This window comes from Anomaloglossus baeobatrachus, chromosome 1 (genome assembly GCF_048569485.1).
Source record: "Anomaloglossus baeobatrachus isolate aAnoBae1 chromosome 1, aAnoBae1.hap1, whole genome shotgun sequence".
NCBI lineage: Eukaryota > Metazoa > Chordata > Amphibia > Anura > Aromobatidae > Anomaloglossus > Anomaloglossus baeobatrachus.
This window is the reverse complement of record NC_134353.1, coordinates 336,692,587-336,714,381: the sequence shown is the minus strand read 5'-3', so window position 1 is coordinate 336,714,381 and position 21,795 is coordinate 336,692,587. Positions and strand designations below refer to the sequence as shown.

Here is a 21,795-nt window from a genome sequence, read left to right as displayed (position 1 = left end):
GGCATATGGCACTACAGGATGCAACATGCTGATGTTAAGCAGTAATGGTCTTGAAATAAGAGTAATGGTGTTTTTACAGTTTATCAGGAACAAGCGTACTTAGGAATGCTCGATTCCTGAATGTCAGCCTGTCTAAGCAAGCTGGCACTCACCTGACCAATTACCAAAATTATTCAATTATTTTTAAGCATTTTTAAACAAATCATCTTTCTCGGCAGCACATTTTCCTGTATCAACAAAACAATGTGCTGCCATGAACAATGGCACAGAGCCATGAAGTTAATAATCGTTCTGTGAGCATGGCTTGTCTAAACAGTATATTAAATGACCACAGATTGGCTTTTATGTAGGTGATCATTTCACTCCAAGGCCTCATTAAGGCGGGCTTTACACGTTGCGACATCGCAGCCGATATATCGTCGGGGTCACGTCGTTAGTGACGCACATCCGGCGCCGGTAGCGACATTGCAATGTGTAAATCCTACCTGCGATGATGAACGAGCGCAAAAGTGACAAAATTTCCTGATCTGTGTCACGTCGTTCATTTCCATAATGTCGCTCCTGCTGCTGATATGATGTTGTTTGTCATTCCTGCAGCAATCGCTAGCTATGTGTAAAGTACCCCTAAGATGTCAGCAATCTTTCTCATACACCAAAAAAAAAAATCGGATTTTCATTAGATTTTTGGATCAGATTTTTATCAGTCTTAGGTCAGTGGTTGCGTTCTTATCAATGATTTTCTTATATGCAAAAATGAATAAATTTTGGAGCTTTTCCTACCGATTACCATGTTAATCACAGACGGGACATGGATGGCAATGTTTGCGGTCAGTGATTTTCATGGACCTATTATCTTGTATGGGTAATTTTGATTTGACTCAATTCAAGATTGGACATGGACAGGTGACCATCCCCCTAGACTATAATGGGTATATGTTCTATCTGTGAAAAACACGAATAGAACACGTACAAGAAGCCTTAGGCCCTGTGCGCACTGGAAAACTGAATTTTCTTAAGAAAATTCCGCAGTGTCTGAAAGATTACCGCACCCGCGGTAAAAAAAACCGCGGCAAACCGCACCCAAAAACCGCATACGGTTTGCCGCGGTTTTACAGCTGTATTGTTTGCGGTATTGCCGCGGTTTTGCCGCGTGCGGGTTGGTACATGTGTTTTAATGCATTCAATGCAATAAAGCACATTGAAGAAGAAAAAAAAAACTAATTTCCTTTTGAGATAGATAGTTGATAGATAAATAGATAAATAGACAGATAGAAGAATAGATAGAGGGATAGATAGATAGATAGAGTCCCTGTGAGCACACGCTGCATTTCTCCCGAGCGGTAATGTGTTGTTCACATTACCAGGCGTGGGAAATGACCTGTGGTTACCTCTCTGCAGTCTGTCTCGTTGCGAGGCTGCATTCAGCGCTGTGTGTCAGTCGCGGCTGGATGCAAGCATCGCAGGACGTGGATTACGCCGGAGCTGTGTATTGGGGGGGGGGTTAATAAAGGGGTGAAACAGGAGCTTTTTTGTGTTTTATTTAAACTAAAGGATTTTTTGGTGTGTGCTTTTTTCACTTTACTTACGGGTTGATCATGTCAGCTGTCACATAGACGCTACCATGATCAAGCCTGGACTTAGTGGCGGCGATCCGCCGCCATTAACTCCTTATATTACCCTGATTGCCACTGCATCACGGCAACAGGAAGAGACGGGGACACTCCGGGACTGTCGCATAATGGATGCGACAGTCCCGGGGCAGCTGCGGGCTGATATTCTCGGCTGCGGGAGGGGGGACATTAACCCTGGCTCTCGCCCTCCCCAGCCTGAGAATACCGGTCTGCCGCTGTGTGTTTACCTCTGCTGGAAGGTAAAAATACGGCAAAACCTGCAGCTGTCAAAATCCGCATAGTGCGCACAGCATTTTTCTTCCCATAGGTTTTGCTGGTGAATCACTGCAGAGATGTTATGAACATAACATGCAGCGAAACATGCAGCAAAACCGCAGGAAATCTGCGGCAAAAACCGGCAAGTGCGCACAGGGCCTTACACAGCATCATTAACACCATAGAAAAATATTAAATACTAGAAGGTGGCCCGATTCTACTCATCGGGTATTCTAGAATTTACGTATTGTGTAGTTCATGTATGATTTTTGTTATATATATAGATGTTGTTGTGTGTACTTACCAAGTGTTTGTGTAGGGCGCTGTACATGTTCTGGGTGTTGTCTGGGTGTGGCGGGGGGTGAGAGCGGTGTTGTATGTGTGTTGTGTGTGTTGCGTTGTTTGTGGAGCGCTGTGTGTCTGTAGCGTTGTGTGTGTGTGTTGCGCGGTTTGTGTGTGTGTGTGGTGTGTTTTGGGGGGAGGTATGTTTTGTACAATGTGTGTGTTGTGCGGTATGTGCGTATATTTATGTATGCCGCGGTGTTTGTGTGTTGGGTGTTGTGTGTGTGGAGCGTTGTCTGTGTGTGTGGGTGTCTGTGTAGGGCGGTGTTTGTGGTTCCCAGTGTGTGTGTGTGTTGTGCAGTGCGCGTGTGTGTGTGTTGGGGGGAGGTGTGCACCTCCCATCGTGCTCCGTCCCCCATGCTGTGCACCCCCATCGTGCTCCATCCCCCATGCTGCGCACTCCCCATCGTGCTCCATCCGCCATGCTGCGCACTCCCAAACGTGCTCCATCCGCCATGCTGCTCACTCCCAAACGTGGTCCATCCCCCATGCTGCGCACTCCCAAACGTGCTCCATCCGCCATGCTGCGCACTCCCAAACGTGCTCCATCCGCCATGCTGCGCACTCCCCATCGTGCTCCATCCGCCATGCTACGCACTCCCAAACGTGCTCCATCCGTCATGCTGCGCACTCCCAAACGTGCTCCATCCGCCATGCTGCGCACCCCCCATCGTGCTCCATCCGCCATGCTGCGCACTCCCAAACGTGCTCCATCCGCCATGCTGCGCACTCCCAAACGTGCTCCATCCGCCATGCTGCGCACTGCCAAACGTGCTCCATCCGCCATGCTGCGCACTCCCAAACGTGCTCCATCCGCCATGCTGCGCACTCCCAAACGTGCTCCATCTGCCATGCTGCGCACTCCCAAACGTGGTCCATCCGCCATGCTGCGCACTCCCAAACGTGCTCCATCCGCCATGCTGCGCACTCCCCAACGTGCTCCATCCGCCATACTGCGCACTCCCAAACGTGCTCCATCCGCCATACTGCGCACTCCCCATCGTGCACCATCCGCCATGCTGCGCACTCCCAAACGTGCTCCATCCGCCATGCTGCGCACTCCCAAACGTGCTCCATCCGCCATGCTGCGCACTCCCAAACGTGCTCCATCCGCCATGCTGCGCACTCCCAAACGTGCTCCATCCGCCATGCTGCGCACTCCCAAACGTGCTCCATCCGCCATGCTACGCACTCCCAAACGTGCTCCATCCGTCATGCTGCGCACTCCCAAACGTGCTCCATCCGCCATGCTGCGCACCCCCCATCGTGCTCCATCCGCCATGCTGCGCACTCCCAAACGTGCTCCATCCGCCATGCTGCGCACTCCCAAACGTGCTCCATCCGCCATGCTGCGCACTCCCAAACGTGCTCCATCCGCCATGCTGCGCACTCCCAAACGTGCTCCATCCGCCATGCTGCGCACTCCCAAACGTGCTCCATCTGCCATGCTGCGCACTCCCAAACGTGCTCCATCCGCCATGCTGCGCACTCTCAAACGTGCTCCATCCGCCATGCTGCGCACTCCCAAACGTGCTCCATCTGCCATGCTACGCACTCCCCAACGTGCTCCATCCGCCATACTGCGCACTCCCAAACGTGCTCCATCCGCCATACTGCGCACTCCCCATCGTGCACCATCTGCCATGCTGCGCACTCCCAAACGTGCTCCATCCGCCATGCTGCGCACTCCCAAACGTGCTCCATCTGCCATGCTGCGCACTCCCAAACGTGCTCCATCCGCCATGCTGCGCACTCCCAAACGTGCTCCATCCGCCATGCTGCGCACTCCCAAACGTGCTCCATTCGCCATGCTGCGCACTCCCAAACGTGCTCCATCCGCCATGCTGCGCACTCCCAAACGTGGTCCATCCGCTATGCTGCGCACTCCCAAACGTGGTCCATCCGCCATGCTGCGCACTCCCAAATGTGCTCCATCCGCCATGCTGCGCACTCCCAAACGTGCTCCATCCGCCATGCTGCGCACTCCCAAATGTGCTCCATCCGCCATGCTGCGCACTCCCAAACGTGGTCCATCCGCCATGCTGCGCACTCCCAAACATGCTCCATCCCCCATGCTGCGCACTCCCAAACGTGGTCCATCCGCCATGCTGCGCACTCCCAAACGTGCTCCATCCCCCATGCTGCGCACTCCCCATCGTGCTCCATCCGTCATGCTGCGCACCCCCCATCGTGCTCCATCCCCCATGCTGCACCAGCATCAGCCTCTCTGCCCGCAGCATCAGCCTCTCTGCCCGCAGCATCAGCCTCTCTCCTCCCAGCATCAGCCTCTCTCCTCCCAGCATCAGCCTTTTCTGTCCCTAGCATCAGCCTCTCTCCTCCCAGCCTACCCCAGCCTCAGCCTCCCCCAGCATCAGCCTCTCTTCTCTCAGCCTCCCCCTCCCAGCCTTTCCCAGGATCAGCCTCTCTCCTCCCAGCATCAGCCTCTCTCCTCCCAGCATCAGCCTCTCTCCTCCCAGCATCAGCCTCTCTCCTCCCAGCATCAGCCTCTCTCCTCCCAGCATCAGCCTCTCTGTCCCCAGCATCAGCCTCTCTCCTCCCAGCATTAGCCTTTTCTGTCCCCAGCATCAGCCTCTCTCCTCCCAGCCTACCCCAGCCTCAGCCTCCCCCAGCATCAGCCTCTCTTCTCTCAGCCTCCCCCTCCCAGCCTTCCCCAGGATCAGCCTCTCTCCTCCCAGCCTCCTCCAGCACGCCGTGCTCCTCTGCCGACACAGATCCGATCGCATACACACACACTCACACACACCCGATCGCATACACTCACACACACCCGATCGCATACACTCACACACACCCGATCGCATACACTCACACACACCCGATCGCATACACTCACACACACATTGACAATATTGCACATACGCGCTCACACTCACAACATCCGGCGATACCACATGCTTCTGGCCATGTGATCCTCCGGCAGGTCCTGGAAGTTCACTGCACAGTATCGCCGCCGAGAAGCAAGCGATATCCCAGGATGTTGTGAGTGTGTGGATGCGATGTGATGTGTGTGTGAGGTGTGTGTGAGAGTGAGTGTGATCTGATGTGTGTGTGTGTGCGTGCGTGTGTGTATGTTCCGCCGCTGCAGGACCTTGATGCGCTGGTAACTATGCTACCATGGTTACCAGCGTATCCCGTCCCCCGCTCGCACGGGAGCCCACACCAGCATACGGCGGCAACCCCAGCAATGCGAGGTTATGTGTCGGCTGGGTTGGCGGCGTACGCTGATGTGGGCTCCCGGGGGTACAGTACTCACCTGGGAGTCGTGGCTCCGTGTCGGTCGGTTCGGGGAATGCGTGCGGGGGGCGGGGCCAGAGCGAGCGTGCATTGCGTGAGGGGGGCGGGGCGTGGGCGAGTTGCCTGGGTGAGCGGCCAATCCGTGCGGGGGGCGGGGCCATGGTGAGCCCAGCGGCCAATCAGCTTTGTGTCACTGTAAGGACACAATTTTGGAGCAAGACAGACAGACAGACAGACAGAATAAGGCAATTATATATATATAGATTCAAAAATGATTTATATATATATTCATGTGATTACTACAGAAAATTGGGATATATACTTCACAGTGAAAACAAGGTAAATTAGTGTATTTCCACTAAGTTGGTTTGCTTTCTGCTGAGCAATCAAGGCATTACATTGCCAAAAGAAGAAAAAAAACATAAGAAGCTGTAACTGCAGGAACATCATTATTCTTTGAATGCTTTACTGAGCATGAAAGTTAATACACTAGTTCTGGCAATGGTTGGGTGGTAGATTGTAGTGAGCTAAACATAAAGCAGGTACTAAGCGACATATGCTCCGTTCTTAAGTATGACAGTACATCTCATAAGTTTCTTCATGAGGCTGCAAAAGAAAAAACCTTGAGCCAATAGCTTATGATCCCTGAATGATTTATGGGGCTGCCTCTTGTGTAGAAAGAAGAATTTCAAAAATTCCTTTCACTCATTACTGTCATTATTTTTTTTTTTATAAACACATTGTACTGTCCTGATATATTTCCTTTAATTCCTTTTAATAAGCAATGTCAACATACTGTGTTTTTTTAATGGGGATTTTAACATGTATCCACAAACACCTGCAAAATGTTCAAGATAAAACAGGGTATCTTGTATACCTAAATCAACACAGTAAAAGCAGGCATAATCAATATGGAGAATAAATATTACAGGGATTAATGCGTCTCTGACCTTACCGTCCTCACTCAGGGGTGGAACAATTGCTGACGCAGGTATCGCGACTGGGCCTGGAGGTGAAGAGGGTCCGCTGACTCCAGCCTCTGCTTCAGCGAGACATGCGTATGAGGGCCTGTCGCATCCTTGCTCTGCGATACAAGCTGCTGAATGAACATTGGCAGGCAGCGGGCATCAGCGTCCCCGTGACTGAGGGTGGCGCATGTCAGTGATGTCCGGTGTCACTATAACATGGAAGCTGATGTCAGTTGCCAGCCACTGAGGGCTGGCTGCACAGGAGGATGCCACGCAATGTGGGAGCCTGGGAGGGTGAGTGCAATTTTTTTTATTTTTGCAATAAGAAACAGAACTAGGACATATTTACCAGGATGGGGACATATACCAGGAGGGGCCCAAGAGGGGGACAAATAAAACAGGAGGGGGATATGTATACCAGGATGGGACAAACATTCAATGAAGGGCCCAGTATGGGAATATATATCACCAGGGGCACATATATAACAGGAGGGGCACATGTATACCAGGAGGGGAAAGAATAAAAAAAAAATCAGGATGAGGACATATACTGCATACCAGGAGAGGAGCATAGGTACTAGGATGGGGACATTCATACCAGGAGAGGGTCAGGTATTCCATGAGGGGGACATATATACCATCAAAAGACTATATATATATATATATATATATATATATATATATATATATATATATATCAGGAGGGGCCCAGGATGGGGACATACAGTATATACCAGGAGGGGACCAGAATGGGGACATATATATCAGGTTGGGGTTATATATACTAGGATAGGGCCTAGGATTTGGATCATATATACCAGGATGGGGGCATATATACAAGGATGGGGACATATATTTCAGGATGGGGGACATATATACCAAGATGTGGACTAGGTTGGGGAACATATACACTTAGATGGGGGACATATATACCACGATGAGAACATATATTTCATGATGGGGGCATATATACCAGGATGTGTCCTAGGATGTGGAACATATATACCAGGATGGGAGACATATATACCAGGAAGGGGATATATATTTCAGAATGGGGGACATTTTTACCATGATGGGGGCATGTATACCAGAATGGGAGACATTTACCAAGAACGAGCCCAGGGTGGGGGACATATATAATAAGATTGGGGACATATTTACCAGGATGGACCCAGTATGTGAGACATTTACCAGGATGGGGGACATATATACCAGGAAGTAGCTCAGGATAGGGTACATTTGAACAGGATGAGGGACATTACTGCATAATGGGGGAGGGAAACTCGTATGTCTTTATAGTATTTAGAAAGCTAAATGTATACATACATATACATACACCTGACAAATCTGGGGTGACCCAGGTCCAAATTTTGCAGCAGGGTCCAGCGAACTATAGTTACACCACTGTCCTTACTCCATTTAGACTGAGGGTCTTCAATGTTAACTTACCAAGTTTGCTGGATTTTTTTTAATCTAATTGTTCTATTCATAAATAAATATTAGGTTTTTTAGTTGTATATTTTTTACTTTAATAGTGGGCTTCATATAATAAAAAAGTCTAGAAAACCATGTGGCAGATAAAGCTAACCATGAATGCCCAGATAATTCAGAAAATTATATCTATGTTAATTATTGTTGTAAAATGGGAAATATGAAAAACAGTGAAAGACTAAGGGGTACTTTGCACGTTGTGACATCGCTACTGCGATCTCGTCGGGGTCAAATTGAAAGTGACGCACATCCGGCGCCGGTAAAGATGTTGCAACGTGTAAAGCCTAGAAGCACCGATAAACGATCGCAAAAGCGTCGAAAATCGGTGATCTGTGTAGTGTCGGTCTTTTCCATAATTTCGCTGCAGCGACAGGTACGATGTTGTTCCTCGTTCCTGCGGCAGCACACATCGCTGTGTATGAAGCCGCAGGAGCGAGGAACATCTCCTTACCTGTGTCCCGCTTGCAATGAGGAAGGAAGGAGGTGGGCGGGATGTTTACGTCCCGCTCATCTCCACCCCTCCGCTTCTATTGGCCGTCTGCTGTGTGATGTCGCTGTGACGCCGCACGACCCGCCCCCTTAGGAAGGAGGCGGGTCGCCGGCCAGAGCGACGTCGCAGGGCAGGTAAGTGCATGTGAAGCTGCTGTAGCGATAATGTTCGTTAATGCAGCTATCACAAGAGATCGCATTTGCGACGGGGGCGGGGACTATCGCGCCTGGCATCTCTACAATCGGCTAGCGATGTCGCATCGTGCAAAGTCCCCTAAGGGTATGTGCGCACGTTGCTTTTTACCTGCTTTTTACCTGCTTTTTTGCTGCTTTTTCTTCTGCGCTGTTTAATGCCAAAATGGATGTGTTCTTCTATTCAAGCAAAGTCTATGGGAATTTGGGTTTCTTGTTCACACTATGTTGTTCAAAATGCTGCCTTTTTTTGGCAGAACTTTGGTCAAAAACTCAGCTTTGCAGTGCAAAACCCAAATGGCAAAAACAATTGACATGTTGCTTCTTTGAAAAGCTGAGTTTTTGACCAAATTTCTGCCTCAAAAAGGCAGCATTTTGAACAACATAGTGTGAACAAGAAACCCAAATTCCCATAGACTTTTCTTGAATAGAAGAACACATCCATTTTGGCATTAAACAGCGCAGAAGAAAAAGCAGCAAAAAAGCAGGTAAAAAGCAACGTGCGCACATACCCTAAGAAAGGCTTGTGCCCACACAATCTAATTGACTGCTGCCTCTGTATACAATTCAGACAGGAAAAACAGTCAGTCACTCTGTATGTGAAGGAGGAGGACGCCGATCACTCCTTTGTCAACGGTTTGTGTTCATCTCTGTGTAGGGGTGTAAGACAGTCACTTGCTCCCGGAAGGCACCATCCATCTCTCCATCTACCCCTGCAGGGGCTGCCGGGGACAGTTCACACCACACCAGGGTCTCTTTAAATAAACAGTCTTTACATTTAGTTATTGGTTGCATAGCAGACAAGTTGTTCAACATTCTTCCTCTCAGACTAGATATTACTTCCCATTAGATTTACCATATAAATGTAGTGGCAGCCCTGCTTCCATCTAGAAACTTCCGCTATTGGAGCAGCGGCAGCTTTGCCATTTCCAGGTTACCGTATAAGCAACAGCAACCTCTCTTTTTTCCATCAATACCCTCAGAGTCCTTCACACAGGTCTACGCCACCCAAGGATCATACACGTTTCCCTTTTAACCATGTCCATTAATTACTATTCATTATTTAAATGTTATTTATACAAACAATCTGATAGTTTGATTCAGACAACAATGTTTTTATTTTATGCCCTAGGTTTGTTTTTTTATATCTTACACATTCCTCTATTTTTTCTTTCAAAATGTTTTTAATATGTATATCTCTTTGAATTGATATACGAATAGAGGATTTTTATACAAATCACTAGAAGGTGGCCCGATTCTACGCATCGGGTATTCTAGAATTTACGTATTGTGTAGTTCATGTATGATTTTTGTTATATATATATATATATATATATATATATATATATAGATGTTGTTGTGTGTAGTTACCAAGTGTTTGTGTAGGGGCTGTACATGTTCTGGGTGTTGTCTGGGTGTGACGGGGGGTGAGAGCGGTGTTGTATGTGTGTTGCGTGTGTTGCGTTGTTTGTGGAGCGCTGTGTGTCTGTAGCGTTGTGTGTGTGTTGCGCGGTTTGTGTGTGTGTGGTGTGTTTTGGGGGGAGGTATGTTTTGTGCAATGTGTGCGTTGTGCGGTATGTGCGTATATTTGTGTGTGCCGCGGTGTTTGTGTGTTGGGTGTTGTGTGTGTGCAGCGTTGTCTGTGTGTGTGGGTGTCTGTGTAGGGCAGTTGATTGTGGTTCCCAGTGTGTGTGTGTGTGGTGTGTGGTGTGTTGTGCAGTGCGCGCGCGTGTGTGTGTGTGTGTGTGTGTGTGTTGGGGGGAGGTGCGCACTCCCAAACGTGCTCCATCCCCCATGCAGCGCACTCCCCATCGTGCTCCATCCCCCATGCAGCGCACTCCCCATCGTGCTCCATCCCCTATGCTGCGCACCCCCCATCGTGCTCCATCTCCCATGCTGCGCACTCCCAAACGTGCTCCATCCGCCATGCTGCGCACTCCCAAACGTGCTCCATCCGCCATGCTGCGCACTCCCAAACGTGCTCCATCCGCCATACTCCGCACTCCCCATCGTGTTCCATCCCCGATGCTGCGCACCCCCCCATCATGCTCCATCCCCGATGCTGCGCACCCCCCCATCGTGCTCCATCCCCCATGCTGCACCAGCATCAGCCTCTCTGCCCCCAGCATCAGCTTCTCTGCCCCCAGCATCAGCCTCTCTCCTCCCAGCATCAGCCTCTCTCCTCCCAGCATCAGCCTCTCTCATCCTAGCATCAGCCTCTCTCCTCCCAGCATCAGCCTCTCCTCTCTGTCCCCAGCATCAGCCTCTCTCCTCCCAGCCTTCCCCAGCATCAGCCTCTCTCCTCCCAGCCTCCCTCCTCCCACCCTCCCCCAGCATCAGCCTCCCTCTCCCAGCATCCCCCAGCATCAGCCTCCCCCAGCATCAGCCTCTCTTCTCTCAGCCTACCTCTCCCAGCCTCCCTCCTCCCAGCCTCCCTCAGCATCAGCCTCCCTCTCCCAGCCTCCCCAAGCATCAGCCTCCACCAGCATCAGCCTCTCTCCTTCCAGCCTCCCCCAGCATCAGCCTCCGCCAGCATCAGCCTCTCTCCTTCCAGCCTCCTCCAGCATCAGCCTCCCTCTCCCAGCCTTCCCCAGGATCAGCCTCTCTCCTCCCAGCCTCCGTCCTCCCAGCCTTCCCCAGCATCAGCTTTCCCCTCCCAGCCTCCCTCAGCATCAGCCTTCCCCAGCATCAGCCTCTCTCCTCCCAGCCTCAGCCTCTCTCCTTCCAGCCTCCCCCAGCATCAGCCTCTCTCCTTCCAGCCTCCCTCAGCATCAGCCTCCCCTTCCCAGCCTTCCCCAGGATCAGCCTCTCTCCTCCCAGCCTCCTTCCTCCCAGCCTCCCCCTCCCAGCCTCCCTCAGCATCAGCCTTCCGCTCCCAGTCTCCCCCAGCATCAGCCTCCCCAAGCATCAGCCTCCACCAGCATCAGCCTCTCTCCTTCCAGCCTCCCCCAGCATCAGCCTCTCTCCTTCCAGCCTCCCTCAGCATCAGCCTCCCGTTCCCAGCCTTCCCCAGGATCAGCCTCTCTCCTCCCAGCCTCCTTCCTCCCAGCCTCCCCCTCCCAGCATCCCTCAGCATCAGCCTTCCCCTCCCAGTCTCCCCCAGCATCAGCCTCCCCAAGCATCAGCCTCCACCAGCATCAGCCTCTCTCCTTCCAGCCTCCCCCAGCATCAGCCTCCCCAAGCATCAGCCTCCACCAGCATCAGCCTCCCTCGTCCCAGCCTCCCCCAGCATCAGCCTCCCCCTCCCAGCCTCCCCCAGCATCAGCCTCTCTCCTCCCAGCATCAGCCTCTCTCATCCCAGCATCAGCCTCTCTCCTCCCAGCATCAGCCTCTCCTCTCTGTCCCCAGCATCAGCCTCTCTCCTCCCAGCCTTCCCCAGCATCAGCCTCTCTCCTCCCAGCCTCCCCCAGCATCAGCCTCCCCCAGCATCAGCCTCTCTTCTTCCAGCCTCCCCCAGCATCAGCCTCTCTCCTTCCAGCCTCCCCCAGCATCAGCCTCCCTCTCCCAGCCTTCCCCAGGATCAGCCTCTCTCCTCCCAGCCTCCGTCCTCCCAGCCTTCCCCAGCATCAGCTTTCCCCTCCCAGCCTCCCTCAGCATCAGCCTTCCCCAGCATCAGCCTCTCTCCTCCCAGCCTCAGCCTCTCTCCTTTCAGCCTCCCCCAGCATCAGCCTCTCTCCTTCCAGTCTCCCTCAGCATCAGCCTCCCCTTCCCAGCCTTCCCCAGGATCAGCCTCTCTCCTCCCAGCCTCCTTCCTCCCAGCCTCCCCCTCCCAGCCTCCTTCAGCATCAGCCTTCCCCTCCCAGTCTCCCCCAGCATCAGCCTCCCCCTCCCAGCCTTCCCCATGATCAGCCTCTCTGCTCCCAGCCTCCTCCAGCACGCCGTGCTCCTCTGCCGACACTCACACACCCGATCGCATCCACTCACACACACCCGATCGCATCCACTCACACACACCCGATCGCATCCACTCACACACACCCGATCGCATCCACTCACACACACCCGATCGCATCCACTCACACATACAGACACTGACGATATCGCACATACGCGCTCACACTCACAACATCCGGAGATACCACATGCCTCTGGCCATGTGATCCTCCGTCAGGTCCTGGAAGGTCACAACAGCACAGTATCGAGGCCGAGAAGCAAGCGATATCGCCGGATGCTGTGAGTGTGTGGATGCGATGTGAGGTGTGTGTGAGGTGTGTGTGAGAGTGAGTGTGATCTGATGTGTGTGTATGTTTGTGTGTGTGCTGTTATGTGTGTGCGTGTGGATCTTCCGCCGCAGCAGGACCTTGATGCGCTTGTAACCATGTGAGCATGGTTACCAACATATCCACACCACTCCCGTGCGAGCGGGGGCCGGGGGGGGGGGGAGTAGAGTACTCACCTCCGTGACAGCCGTTTCAGTTCGGGGAATGCGCGGGGGGGGTACAGTACTCACCTCCGTGACAGCCGTGTCAGTTCGGGGAATGCGCGGGGGGAGGGAGGGGGCGGGGCCAGAGCTAGCGTGCATTGCGTGAGGGGGGCGGGGTGTGGCGTGGCCGAATTGCCAATGCCTGCAGGGTGCCGGGGCGAGAGGCCAATCTGTGGGGGGGGCGGAGCCTGGGCGAGCGGCTGGCCAATCCGTGTGGGGGCGCAGCCTGGGCGAGCGGCCAATCCGTGTGGGGGGGCGGGGCCATGGCGAGCCCAGCGGCCAATCAGCTTTGTGTCACCGTAAGGACACAATTTTGGAGCATGACAGACAGACAGATAGACAGACAGACAGACAGACAGAATAAGGCAATTATATATATAGATTACAGAAAAGTCTCTTCATTTCTGCTGAATCTATATAAATAATAGATAGAAATAGGTATAGTTCAAATTTGGAGAGAAAAGGGTTAATAGACCGCACTGCTATAGAAAAGAGAATCTATATGAAAGAAATTATTTTATTTGTCAATGCGTTTCAAAGCCTTATGGCTTCTTCCTCAGGACAAATCATATACAAATCATATACAATCATATGATTTGTCCTGAGGAAGAAGCCATAAGGCTTTGAAACGCGTTGACAAATAAAATCATTTTTTCCTCATGGATCCTCTTCTATAGCAGTGGGGTCTTTAACCCTTTTCTCTCCAAATTTGAACTGAATCTCCATGTGGGCTCTGCTGCAGCCGTACTTGCGCCATTACAGTGGTTGTGAAGATTGCAGAGAAGAAACTGGTATTTCAGCCATTTATGTTCTTTTCTTGTTGTCCTAATGGAGGGGGCTGCGACCCCTGAAACGCGTTGACCTGAGCATACAGAATAAAAGACAAATTATTAATACACTCCGAGTGGTGGTAGTACGGCTGAAATACCCGTTTCTTCTCTGCAATCTTCACATTAATCTCGGGGCTGCAGCTGATCCACCTAGGCACAACCGCTATAGGTGAGTACTAGTGATGAGCGAGTACCAAAAAGCTCGGGTGCTCGAGACTCGGGCCGAGCATCCCAAGATACTCGTGTACTCGGCCCGAGCACCGAACCCAATGTTATCCTATGGGAGACCCGAGTCTTTTTATGAAATGACCCCCCCGGCAGCATGTAGAAACCCTAAAAATGTCACAAAAGTCTCAGAAGCGTGCTCAAATGACATGGCAACAGCATGGGGAAGACCCCTTGAAGCATTTATCACTCAAAAGTCACAGCTGTGAACAATTTTGTCCGAGTTTTATGCCATTTTTACGGACTCACCAGAAAACCTTCCAAAATGACACCAAAATGAATTTTCATGGCGGAAATGTTAAGGGCACATACCCAATAGTGAGATAGAGCTGGTGTATGTTACTTTTTGAGATTACTTGAAAGATTTTACGTGAAAACATTGTGTGGCACTCCGATGTCCAAAACGCACGTTTTGTGCTTTTTACTAGCAATGTCGGTCATTTTTTTTTTTTCATTCTATCTCCCTCAGTCCGTCAGTCGGTCTCTCTGTCTGTCTGTCGGTCTCTCTGTCTTGTCTGTCCCCCTCTCACAGTCTGTCGGTCAGTCTCCCCCCTCTCTCATACTTACCGTTCCCCGATCACTGCCGCGGCGCTGCACAGCTGTTCACTAAACTCCGGCGGCTTTTCCTCTTTTGAAAAAGCCGGCCGCTCATTAAACAATCTCGTATTCCCTGCTTTCCTGCTTTTCGGCGCCTATGATTGGTTGCAGTGAGACACGCCCCCACGCTGAGTGACAGGTGTCTCACTGCACCCAATCACAGCAGCCGGTGGGCGTGTGTATACTGTGCAGTGAAATAACTAATTAAATAATTTAAAAAAACGGCGTGCGGTCCCCCCAATTTTAATACCAGCCAGATAAAGCCATACGGGTGAAGGCTGGTATTCTCAGGATGGGGAGCTCCACATTATGGGAAGCCCCCCAGCCTAACAATATCATTCAGCAGCCGCCCAGAATTGCCGCATACATTAGATGCGACAGTTCTGGGACTGTACCCGGCTCCTCCCAATTTGCCCTGGTGCGTTGGCAAATCGGGATAATAAGGAGTTATTGGCAGCCCATAGCTGCCACTAAATCCTAGATTAATCATGTCAGGCGTCTCCCCGAGAAACCTTCCATGATTAATCTGTAAATTACAGTAAATAAACACACACACACACACTTGAAAAAAATCATTTATTAGAAATAAGAAACACAAACCAATTCCCTCGTAGCCAATTTAATAAGCCCCAAAAAGCCCTCCATGTCCGGCGTAATCCACGGACATCCAGCGTCGCTTCCAGCTCTGCTGCATGGAGGTGACCAGAGCTGCAGCAGACACCGCCGCTCCTGTGAGCTCCACGCAGCAAATGAGGTGAGTAGCACAATCAGCTGAGCTGTCACTAAGCTTATCCGCGGCCACCGCTGTATCCAGCGGTGGCCGTGAGTTACCTGACTGACAGCAGCTGATCGCGCTACTCACCTCAGTTGCTGTGTGAAGCTGACAGGAGCGGCTGTGTATTCTGCAGCTCCTGTCACCTGCATGCAGCAGAGCTGGAAGCGACGCTGGAGGTCCGTTGATTACGCCGGACATGGAGGGCTTTTTGGGGTTATTAAATTGGTTACGAGGGAATTGGTTTGTGTTTTTTATTTCTAACAAATGATTTTTTCAGGTGTGTGTGTGTTTATTTACTGTAATTTACAGATTAATCATGGAAGGTTTCTCGGGGAGATGCCTGACATGATTATTCTAGGATTTAGTGGCAGCTATGGGCTGCCAATAACTCATTACCCCGATTTGCCAACGCACCAGGGCAAATCGGGAAAAGCCGGGTACAGTCCCAGAACTGTCGCATCTAATGTATGCGGCAATTCTGGGCAGCTGCTGACTGATATTGTTAGGCTGGGGGGCTCCCCATAACGTGGGGCTCCCCATCCTGAGAATACCAGCCTTCAGCCATATGGCTTTATCTGGCTGGTATTAAAATTGGGGTGACCGCACGCCGGTTTCTTTAATTATTTAATTATTTATTTCACTGCACAGTATACACACGCCCACCGGCTGCTGTGATTGGGTGCAGTGAGACACCTGTCACTCAGCGTGGGGGCGTGTCTCACTGCAACCAATCGTAGGCGCCTGTGGGCGAGGAAAGCAGGGAATACGAGATGGCTGTCTGCAGAGCACAGCGCGCCCGCCGGTATAAAGGCTCGGTCACGCTGTGTGGGCCGGCTAATCACTGCAATTCCACAACTAACAGGGCTGTGGCATTGCAGTGGTCTGCCAGCCAATCCCTGCATGAGAGCTGGCTCTCAAAAGAGCGCCAACATGCAGGGATGAAGACCACGAGTACAGCACGAGTATCGCGAAATTACTCGGTACCCGCCGAGTAGCCCGAGTACAGTGATACTCGTGCGAGTACCGAGTAGTGACAAGCGTACTCGCTCATCACTAGTGAGTACCCTCACTTTCCTTTACCCTATTGTTACCTGCTAAGACCCTATTGCGCTTCTCCTCCACAGCCTTTTCTGCCTATATTACAGTGGTTGTGACTCTCACACCACGCCAGGTGAGTCTACCCTTACTGCACCTTTGCTGACAGTTTTTTAGGATAAGACTCTCTTTGTGCTTACTGTCTCTTCCAGCATTTTTAACAATAGATATAGACAGAGAGAGCGACAGACAAATAATAAAATTGCCCCGTGTGCAGCTTATTAGACAGTTTTTCTTGATTAAATAAATATGAAGTTGGGTCTCCCCTATTTTTGATAACCGGTAAAGCAGAGAGCTGCGGGCTGATATTATCAGGCTGAGAAGGGCCCAAAAAACATGGCCACCAATTCTGACGTATTGTCTCGGCTTTTCTCTATTGCCCTGGTGCATGGGCAATCGAAGTAATGATAACTGGGATTGATGTCAGCTATTGTATGTAGTGTCAGATGGCATCAGGCCCTAGTGTTAGCATCAGACATCCCCAGTAAGTGATAATAAAACACATACACTAAAATACTTTATTTGAAAAAACACCCCCTCCCACACACTTTCCTTGGTTGACCATTTAATTTTTTGTTTATTTTCTTTTTAAAAAACCCATGCAACTCCGCTATAATCCAGGGATTCTGACGTAGTCCAGGAAATCTGACGTAGTCCACAAATGGAAACCTGAAAGACATATAAAAAGAGAGAAATTAAAAAAAGACTGTCCCTTGTCCACCAATTAGAAATCCAAGTTCTCAGGTCCGACAAAGGCTTGCAGTTCCCACGGCATTCCTCGATTACCTAGATCAAAGACTATGGACCTTCAGAATGAAGCTCCATAGGCTTTGAGCATCAGCCAGACCCAGCTCAGGCTGTGCACCATGATACCCAGGACACTGGTGAGTGGTGACGTCATGAGCATGAGAAATTACGGGCTGCCGCAGACAAGCAGTGACCTATGGAGCCTTGTTCTAAGAATGCTCTGAGAACAAAACTCAATAGGAATCAAAGGGCATTGTGGTCCATTACTCCATTGGATTACGTCAGGACTTCCAGGATTTTATTTTAATTAGTAAATTGGGGAATGAGGTACTGTAATGGGTCTTTAGTCACCAACTGGAATACGTCGGAACTTAAAGGATTTTTTTATTCAATAAATTGGTGGACATGAGCATGTGGTGGAGTCTTCGTTCAAATAAAAAAACCATACACTGAAAAAATAGTTTAACTCTACACTTGCCTGGTTAAACATGGAGGTGTTTGATAGACGCCTATTCATTACTAAACCCTGGGTTTGATTCCACCTGTCAATTAGCAGCTGACTTCAATTTCAAAAGTATTACTTCTGATTGTCATCGCACAACGGCAGTCAGTAAGAGCAGAGCAAAGATCCAGAATTTATGCATCTAATGCATGCGCCACTCCTGGGGCAGCTGCAGGCTGCTATTTTTAGGCTAGGAAGGGCCAAAAGAACCATGGGCCTTACCAGCCTGATAATACCAGCCCCCAGCTGTCTGCTTTACTTTGGCTGGTTATCAAAAATGAGGGGAGCCCACACTGTTTAAAAAATAATTTAAATAATTAAAAAAATGCAGTGGGAGTCCCTCTCTTTTTGGTAATTAGCCAAGGTAAAACTGACAGCTAAGTGTTGCAGCCCTCAGTTGTCTGTTTTACCTGCACTGGTTATAAAAATAGAGTTGCACTTATTTGGGAGTATAATGTGAATGGAGTGTGCATAAAACTAATTTCCCTCTGTAAAATATAACATTTCATTTAATAATAAAATGTTTTAAATAAATTATAAATTAATTTCATCATTAGAGAAATTGTATAATGAAACAAAGGAGGATTGCTGGCAAGATAATGTTTTCCGCAAAGGAACTAAAGGAACATTCTAAGATAGTAGACAGAAAGCATTACTAGCTCTTCCAATGCAAACACTACTTTGGCTGGCCATTCGGCTGACAGCCTTCTTGGCCATCTCTCCCATACACAAGAAAGTTCCTGCGTTCTTTATGTGAAAGCTGTCAACATATAGCTGCTTAACACATTGACATAAGCGTGTTTAGCCAACATGTGTCTTATGTGTTTGGGGGCCTTAGGATTTTTCACTTATATCATCATCCTGGACTGTAGCACCTTAGAAAACAGATCCAAATAAAATACATTAACTCCTTCTCTCCGAAGCCTGTTTTTAGATTAGACGAGGCCAATTTTTTCAATTTTAATCAGTGTCACTTTATGCAGTAATAACTCTGGAACGCTTCAATAGATCCATGTAATTCTGAGAGTATTTTTTTGACACATATTGCACTTAATGTCAGTGGTAAAATAAAGATGATATTTTTTGTGTTTATTTGTGAAAATATTGGAAATTTGGCAAAAATTTAGCAATTTTCAAATTTTTACATTTTTATGCCGTTAAACCAGAGAGTTATATCACACAAAATAGTTAATAAATAACATTTTCCCACATGTCTACTTTACATCAGCGCAATTTTTGAAACATAATGTTATGTTTGTTAGAAGTATTAAAATGTCATCAGCAATTTCTCATTTTTCCAACAAAATTAACAAAACCATTTTTTTTAGGGACCACTTCGCATTTGAAGTGACTTTGAGAGACCTATGTGACAACAAATACCGAAAAGTGACACCATTCTAAAAACTGCTCAAAACCACATTGAATAATTAACCCTTTATGAACTATAGCCATGTGGAAGGAAAAAAATAAAAAATTTAGAAAATGTAACTTTTCCCTCTAACAATGTTACTTTAGCCCCTAATTTTACATTTTCATAAGAGTAACGGGAGAAAACTCACCATACGATTTGTTGTACAGTTTCTCCGAGTAAGCTGATACCCCATATGGGGTGTATGAGTAATGGTGTTATGCTTGTTTTATTTTGCAGTTTATACATATATGTCGGTGATTATGTGTAATGATATTTATTCTGCATGCTTATTCTGATTTTTTGCACCTATGTAGAAATGCTTGGAGACCTGCTCTATAAGTAGACTTCCTTTCAAATGTTTTGTGGGCCGGTAGAGGCGTGGTAATAGGCTAAACCACTGGTGCTCCTTTTGTTCCACATCCTGCACATGATGTCCCAATAAAGTTCGATTTTTCAACCAGAACCAGTGTTGAGTGACACATATTTTTCTACTCTATATGCAAGAAATTTAACATGTTTTTTGGCTGAGCACCACATATACTGGTCTGAAAATATCAAATTGCTTGTGTGCTATTTATTGGCTTTATTTGCTTACCATATATTGTGTTGACAATGCAGCAGTGCCAACAAACACTATTTTTTACTCAGAAACCATTATATTATTTTCTCGATTACTCATTAATGGTCCTTCAAATCTTCTATTTCAGGTAAGGGTGATCTTGCTCAACTGGTGCGCATGGTTTTTAAGAATGAGAAAACCTGGTGAAAATCGAAGACCAATCCCTTGTAAATATATATACCCAAATCACCATTCAAGTATGAGTAGTATTGAAATGAATATTGTATCTGGACACCAATCTACCAACGGCAACATTCTCTACTGTGGCTACCACAACCTGGAGAGCCCTTGCTGTCCACCTAACAGTGACTCTGGAGTTATGTGTGGAAGAGTAACATGTCCATCTCTAGAGGACAGTGATCTCGTCCAAAAGAAATGTTTGAGAGAGTGCATGCCAGAAATAACCAAGATATTAGAGGAGGTACAGTACATTGCCAGACGTTTCAGAGATCACGATGAAGGAGAAGAGATCTGCAGTGAATGGAAGTTTGCCGCTGCAGTCATTGACCGTTTGTGTCTTGTAGCATTCTCGCTTTTTGCCATTATCTGTACAATTGTAATCTTGATGTCCGCACCAAACTTTGTAGAAGCCGTTTCCAAGGACTTTACATGATGGAAAATTATCTAATTTTGCTTTTGGGGAAAAAAAACCCCTCAAAACATGAGTTTCAATGTTATTGCTTGTTATGTCTTCAGATGTATAACAATTGAGAAAAATAATTGTGTATTGGTTAACAAATACTATTGAAAATATCCAGCCAATTAATGACATGGAAATCAAAAGGTGTCTTAAATGTAGCCGAAAATTGTATATATTTTACTAATGTTAGTATTAGCAATCAGTAAAAAAAAACTGTTTGGCCATACAAACAATATTATCCTATTATTATAAACGCCTGTCAGAAGAAAGAGAAATGTAATGAAGTAATATGAGAACAAGGATGAGCCACATATCACAGTAAGTGTAACAATTCACAATGCACTATTATTGCAGCCAATGGAGCATATTATGTCAAAGAACCAACTGAGCCTCATTGTTACCAACATTGACGTTAATAAAAACATTATTTTTTTCTTGTTCTGTTCATCTTTATTGAAAGGTATATGCTTAATCTTACTTTGGTTGTAAACGGTATAGGTATTTTCAGGGGTGTTCCTAAAAGGGGGGCAGAGATAACAGTCACTCACAGGCTCCTGTGCCTAGATAGGCAGAAAAATCAATTTTATTTGTGAATTATATATAAGAGAATAACATTAAGTTGCTGAAAAATATTTCCCTATATCTACCTCCATGACTGTAAGATGTGATTGGTTTCCGTATTAAGGACAATGGTGGCAAATAGTGGGATCTCCCTGGCTGTCTCGTTGACACATAGTAATACACATGTGCCAGTTTTCTTTACTTCTGGCATTTTTTTCATGAACCAGTGAGCTTGGGATAAACATTGCTATACATCCCACCTAATGAAATGTTAATGAAATATACTGAATGAAAAATAAATTAACAATTAAGCATGTATACCAGGGGTGAGGAACCTCCTGCCAGCAGGTCACATATATGTGGCCCGTGATGACTTTTTCTGTGGCCCCTGAGCAGATTCTCTGAGAGAGCAGTACTCAGGCCGACAGCCGCATTTTGCCAGCTGCCAATCCATAAAACCCCGAATATTAATTATGAGCATACGCATATAGTGTTCATTACTGAACGCTGCAACCACAAGCATTGAAAAATTACCGTATGTCCTCCTGCTGGCTAGTGGCAGCATGAAGATGTACTTTGTCGAGTTAGTGTGCTATACGCTCCTTTCCTACAGATGTAGAGAGTAGTGGCAACCCCACTGCTGTATGTGCCCCAGCCTCACCCTCCCCAATGCTAAATGTGCCCAAGTCTCCATTGTGATGTATGTGCTCCAGCCTCAGCCTCCCCAGTGCTGTATGTTCCTTAGCC

The 21,795-nt window shown here is 48.3% G+C and overlaps 1 protein-coding gene across 2 annotated transcripts in view; it reads left to right on the top strand.

Annotated features, from left to right (window-relative positions):
• The window catches only part of LOC142292355 (neuronal acetylcholine receptor subunit alpha-7-like), a 336,257-nt gene extending 315,333 nt beyond the window's left edge, over window positions 1-20,924 (top strand). For both annotated transcript variants that reach the window (XM_075337677.1, XM_075337683.1), the window contains one exon: window positions 19,936-20,924. In XM_075337677.1, the coding sequence (XP_075193792.1) occupies window positions 19,936-20,460 (525 nt within the window). In that variant the 3' untranslated portion in view covers window positions 20,461-20,924. The remainder of the gene's footprint in view (window positions 1-19,935) is intronic.
• The last annotated feature ends 871 nt before the right edge of the window (window positions 20,925-21,795 follow it).